At 42.2% G+C, this 6,513-nt stretch overlaps 1 protein-coding gene across 1 annotated transcript; it reads left to right on the top strand.

Moving 5' to 3' along the window:
* Positions 1–1,769: 1,769 nt before the first annotated feature.
* Positions 1,770–4,193, top strand: LOC145401800 (uncharacterized). Its single transcript, XM_080273979.1, has 3 exons — positions 1,770–1,970; positions 3,196–3,278; positions 4,139–4,193. The coding sequence occupies exons 1-3, from the start codon at positions 1,770–1,772 to the stop codon at positions 4,155–4,157; spliced, it is 303 nt and encodes a 100-aa protein (XP_080130105.1). The 3' UTR covers positions 4,158–4,193.
* Positions 4,194–6,513: the final 2,320 nt, after the last annotated feature.

The following is a 6,513-nucleotide window of genomic DNA, read 5'->3' on the forward strand; positions in this document are numbered from 1 at the left end:
ATAACGCGAATAAATAACAGCCGCGCCATTTACCCGTGCAGTAAGAACGCCGAGGGACTGACCCGCTGCCGATATTACCACGCAATGTTTTCTATTACGGTGAATGGCGAGATGCGATTGAGCCGGCTGTTATGAGGGATACGGCCTTAGGTTATTATTATTATTATTATTTATGATCATTATTATTATTATTATTATTGGGGGGAGGAATCCAGGATGAGGTGTAGGGTCAGGATGGAGGCTGACTAGGAATGTGTTCATTGGGTGGAGGGAGAGGGAGGGGAAGGGACAGACCGAGAATGAGATGGAGGGATGGAGCACAGCGACTGACTGAGAGTGCAAGTGAGATGGAGGGACAGAAGGCAGGTGAAATCAAGGATGAGGTGGAGAAATGGAACGAAGGCTGACTGGGAGAGTGTACATGAGGAGGAAGAAGCAGATGATGACACACTGACTGGGAGATGCATGTGAGAGACACGGAGGGCGACGCCGAGGATGAGATGGAGGGATAGGGAGGAGAAACTGACTAGGAGTGTATGTGAGATGAGGAAGGAGAGGGGAAGAAGGAAACCGAGGATGAGGTGAAGGGATGGAGTGGAGAGACTGACTGGGAGAGTGCATAAGAGAGAAGGGAGGGGGGGGGGAAGAGAGGATGAGGTAGACAAATAAGGTGGAGAGACTGACATGGAGTGTTTGTGGGAGGGGAAGGGGAGAGGAGGAGGGGGAACCCGAGGATGGAGTAAAGGGGTGAGGGTAGTGTGAGATGTGGGAAGGCAGCCTGATGGCGGAGAACAGGTTGACACGGTGGCGATTTGTTTGTGGCCACCCCCTCCAGGATTAAGGTGTCTGGCTATAGATAGATAGAAACAGACAGAATATGGTTAGGCAGATAAAGTGAGAGAGGGGGGGAGGGGTACGTAATGTAGGTATAAGGGCAGGCAGACAGTAAGGCAGGTAAACACTGACAGAGGGACAGGTTGATAGATAAACACATGATCAATAAAGCGACAGACACAAAGACAGGCACAGACAGACAGGCAGGTAAAAAGGAGAGAGAAAGATGCACAGATAGAAAGGTAGGTAGGCAGGTGCGTAGACAGATTAGACAGACACAGGGAAATAGACAGGTAGACTGCCGCTACATCCTAATACTATTCTGCTACTACAACTACTACCATTACTAGTTATTATTGAACGACCAGTGGTGCAGACTGCAATATTATTCCTATTAGCTAAAAGGATTACTGCTATTATGTACATTCATAAAACGACATATAGTGAATGTGTGTGTGTGTGTGTGTGTGTGTGTGTGAAGGTGCAGGTGTAGGTGTGAACATATAGTTAACCTCCCCCTCTACACACACACACACACACACACACACACACACACACACACACACACACACACACACACACACACACTTTAAATCACAAAAGGATCTCTTGTTAATTAATTCTGGTAATCTAGACTAACAGATTTAAAACATACTGATAGACACGTGTATATATGTGTGTGACCTACAGTATGTGCACCAGGGGGCGTGTAGACTTTTATGTGCGTGTGTATAGGCGGGACAGAGCCAATCAGAGGGCAAGGAGGACTCTGAAACAGCCAATTAGAGTGTAGGTGGGCGTGGCTTCCTGGGGGCCCAGTAGTATATAAACCCCAGAGCTGTGACCCAGCCTCCAGTCGAGTCCAGGTGGCCGAAGAGGAAGGGTGAATCAAGCACTCCTGAAGGCCGTCTCAATCTCCCTTACTGATAACCATGATGACTGGAGGATGGTTGGTTATGACCGGGGTGGTCTGCCTCGCCCTGGGACCCGCCCTAGGTCAGATAACCTTCTCCAGGTCATGGGTGCCACAGGGTAAGAGGTCAGGCGGCACCCCAGCGCTGACCCCTGACCTCACCCCAGAGGCATACAGGGAGGTCAGACTCGCTACACTCAACCAGGTCGCCGCTCAACTTGCCGTGAGTTATTCATTTACAATTATTTACTGATCCAATTACTACAACCACCTACTACTTGTATCTCATTCCTCCTCCTCCTCCTCCTCCTGATAACCTTACAATGTTACCTCATTAAACATTCACATTAGTTGCTTTTCCTCATGACAATACCTCCACTAATGACACCAAACAATTAATAACCCGCTCAGTAAGGGATAAAAATTAGCCTATTATATCACTTCGTCAACTTTACACTTAGGGCCTGTCCGTCACTTTCCTCCCTGACGCATCATATCAAAGAGAAATTAATGAGTTGAATACCATGCCTCTCTCAGCTTAAGAAACATATCAAGCCTCCCTCAGCTTAGGAATATTTTATCTATAGCAGAGAAACATACCAAGCTTCTCTCCCTGTTTACCAATATTAATCTGTGGGCAGAGAAACAATACCAAGCCTCTCTCAGCAGCTTAGAAATATTAATTGATGGGCAGGGAAACATAGCAAGCCTATCTCAGTATAGGAAGATTAACCACCAGAGGAAAGTGAGATCAAGATGTGAATTATTAGGCGAACATTTGTCCCCTCAATATACGAACAACAAAGGTAATGTTACATACCTTAGACAGACTTATGGTAGAGACTAGTGTAGAATATCCCGGCTCTCATCCTGCAAAAACAAATATTCGTTACATCATCATAATCCCTTTTCCTAATACTGTATCATCATCACCACCACCATAATCCTCTTTCCTGCTACACTCTTAATCCTCACCATCATCATCACCTCTCTCAGTTTAGAAGTACGAGTATTAATATAGCAGCAGGGGTACCCGGCGCTGCAAGGCCAAGAAGGGCGAATACTCTAATCCTATTTGTTCTAGTTCAATTTTCTTCCTACTCCAGAACAACCATTGCCTATGTTCGCCCTGCCATACAAACTGCCTCTACTGCCTCCCAAGCCCTCAAATGGACGCACTGCAAGAGAGCAACTTCAGCCGCCAGTCTGAGAATTATTGGCCGTAATACTGTAACCTTAAACTCCATCTTACCTATTGTATCCTTATTATTGTTACACGACACTATTATTTATTATTTATTATTATTATTATTATTATATGACGATAAGGACAGTGATGATGACAGTGGTGGTGGTGATGATGTTGATGAATTTTTAATCTTAACTAGTCTATTATCTCTACCCTAATTGCTCCAACAAGGCACTAACTACCTAACTGCTTGTTCCAGGAGCTGATTGAGGAGGCTGCCTCTGATCCATCAAGCGAGGATTCCGCGCTGGCACTGAGGCTCAAGCAGGCGATGGTGGCAAGGTGTGTGTGTGTGTGTGTGTGTGTGTGTGTGTGTGTGTGTGTGTGTGTGTGTGTGTGTGTGTGTGTGTGTGTGTGTGTGTGTGTGTGTGTGTGTGTGTGTGTGTGTGTGTGTGTGTGTGTGTGTGTGTGTGTGTGTGTGTGTGTGTGTGTGTGTGTGTGTGTGTGTGTGTGTGAGAGAGAGAGAGAGAGAGAGAGAGAGAGAGAGAGAGAGAGAGAGAGAGAGAGAGAGTATATTGTACGTGGCACAGAGTTTCTTGCTTTTGTAGTTAATTTGACGTAGCTCAGTGATAAAATAATACTATATTACGTCTCTACATCCTTTTCATAACACTTCTTCGTGACTAGCATCATATTCGAGTCAATCCATTCCTACAAGCAAGCACTGATGATAGAGATATGGCAATTTTGGACTAGGTTAAAGTGAAAAGAGTTAGGATGGAGGTGACACGGGTGCTATGAAGGTTGTATGTAGTTTTATGAGGTGGATTTAGCATTCCGTGGGCTACAACTGTGTGTGAGTGTGTGGCCCACTTACCTAGGTAAATTTTTCGTGTTTCTACTTCTGTTAGTGTTTTTCCTTGCTCTCTGGACTCTACCTACCTCACCCTGTGGGAAAAAGATGATCATGAAAATGATGGTGGTGGTGGTGGTGGTGGTGGTGGCGGTGATGGTGATGATGAAGATGAAGATGGTGGTGGTGGTAAAGACACTAATAATGATGATGGTGGTGGTGGTGGTGGTATTAATGATGGTAAATGTAATAATGATGATGATGGTGGTGCTGATGCACTGTTGATGGTACTGGTGGTACTGGCGCTAATGACGATAATGGTGATGATAATGATGCCTCTTCTTTTCAGGCGAAGGAGAATGACCTAAGACATCACATGGTTTGCTCAGTCCCGCCTAAAACTTTAAAACAACGCAACGCAACCTTCGTAAAATCACGCAACACAACAGTCATCAAGAAAACGCAGCACAACCACCAAGTTATCAACAGCATCGCCACGTCAATGTTATGTGATCCAGCCAACGCAACTCTGCCGCTAAAAAACTGCAACTTCACCAAACTCTGCACGATGACGCAAAGGCACAGCCACAAATTAGCGAAACTTTCCTTCACAGAAATTTAACACAGCAACAAACACGCTAAAAACTCCGACATAACGCAACGTTCTGCATGATTTCTTTTCTGCAACATATAACCAGCCATAGCAACGTCATATTTTTTTATGGGAGGAAGAAGGAACCAAAGACTAGAGGCTGAATGATATCGCTTTGCAACATGTACCGTGTCGCATGAACTGAGATATAAACAGTAATGCAAACCTTCCTAAATCTTGCACTTTTATTACATTCATATTTCTTATATTTCCACAAGCACCTACTTCCCCCACTCATTTAACAGATGCATTTATTCCTTCCCATAACAGCGACGCACTTTTCCCTCAGCTTCCTATTTCTTATTATTATTTTTCCCTTCTTAAAACACGCACTTTCCTACTCTTTCCTTCCCAAGACATGTCCCATTAAATCTATCGCAACCAAGTCATTTTCCTGAAGCTACACATTTCCCCCTAAGACATTATGCCACCATCTCTTCCTTAACTAAGACATTATCCTAATTTCTCGTAGCTAAGACACTTGCCAAGTCAACCTCTTACTAAAGCATTCTCCTCATCTATCTTACATCTCTTCCTAAGACATATTCCACCAATTCTTTCGTAGCTAAGACACTTGCCAAGTCAACCTCTTACTGAAGCATTCTCCTCATCTATCTTACATCTCTTCCTAAGACATATTCCACCAATTCTTTCGTAGCTAAGACACTTTCCAACTAATCTAACATTCAACCACATTTATCGTACGTATGACACTTTCTCCACATATTTCTTCCGTAAAATAATTCCCACTAAATCTTGCGTAGCTAAGACGTATTCCTTCACCAAGACAATATACCGCCATCTCTTCCTTAACTATGACATAATCCCACAGTTTCCCTCCACCTGTATTCATCTCTATTTCTTTCGTAGCTATGATACTTTTCGCCACACTTTCCGTAATCACTTCTTCATACCTACAAATTCTTTCGTAGCTAAGACATTATTCCTACATATTTTCCTCATCTCTTAACTCCCACTAGTTCTTTCGTAGCTGAGATATTTTTGCCACATTTTTCGTAATCTTCTTCGTATCTCACTAATTCTTTCGTAGCTATGATTTTTTTTTGGTATAAATTCTCCGTATCTACGCCATTTCTTCCTCCTGCCTTCTTCGACTTTCTTATAACTTGCTTTAATTCTGATATATAATGGTGAGACGCTTAAAATAAATATATTAATAAATAAATACGCAATTAAATAAGTAAATACATATCGATAACTGATACAAGGCTGAGAATGATTATTTAAAGGAAGCGAATAATTGTTGCATGACGACATAGAGATGAGAATAAAATAGACATGATAACCTGGTAGTGTTTTTTACCCCAATAGATAGATAGATAGACATAGAATATATTAAAGGTAGACAGACAGGTAGCTAGTATACAAGGCAGATAGATGGGTAGTTAGGAATAATATAATTTGGTCATTGTAGTGTCGAGGTTATACAGAGACAGAAGGACAGGTAGGTAGGTGGAGTTACAGACAGATGGATAGACAGACAGAACAGACAGAAAAAACAGATATATACACAACAGATAGAGACAGACAGACAGGTTGACAGGAATAACGGTGATCATTGTAATCTTATTCACTACCACGTGCCGTAAAGCATAATAAAAACGCAGAGAGAGAGAGAGAGAGAGAGAGAGAGAGAGAGAGAGAGAGAGATCCGGTATATATTGAAGAAAGCTAAATCCCATATAAACAAAATCCGGATAAAGCAACGATACAATAAAATAATAATAATAATAATAATAATAATAATAACGAAAATAAAAAAGAAATCAAATTAATAATCCAGATAAATCACAAAAAGAAAAATAATATTAATACGAAGCTGTATGAGACATTAGAGGAAAAATTGGCCTTGGGAAAGGATGACGACAAAAGATGATGATATTAATAGTTGTGTAATTAACGACGAAGATTAATTAAGGGCTACAAAAAATACAGGAAGGAGTCTGTCTGTCTGTAAATGATAAAAAATACTGGAAGAGTCTCTCTCTGTGTCTGTCTCTAATTGTAATGCTAAAAAATATATGAGGTCTATCTATCTATCTATTTACAAA

Source organism: Coenobita brevimanus, chromosome 56, assembly GCF_032717465.1.
Source record: "Coenobita brevimanus isolate Jiangsu-jjx chromosome 56, ASM3271746v2, whole genome shotgun sequence".
Lineage (NCBI taxonomy): Eukaryota > Metazoa > Arthropoda > Malacostraca > Decapoda > Coenobitidae > Coenobita > Coenobita brevimanus.

What these genes read in the sequence shown, in the direction of transcription:
- LOC145401800 (XM_080273979.1), top strand. Translation starts at nt 1,770, where the DNA reads ATGACTGGAGGATGGTTGGTTATGACCGGGGTGGTCTGCCTCGCCCTG. An exon ending in AGGTCGCCGCTCAACTTGCC is followed by an intron (nt 1,971 to 3,195) that starts GTGAGTTATTCA and finishes TGCTTGTTCCAG; the next exon opens with GAGCTGATTGAGGAGGCTGC.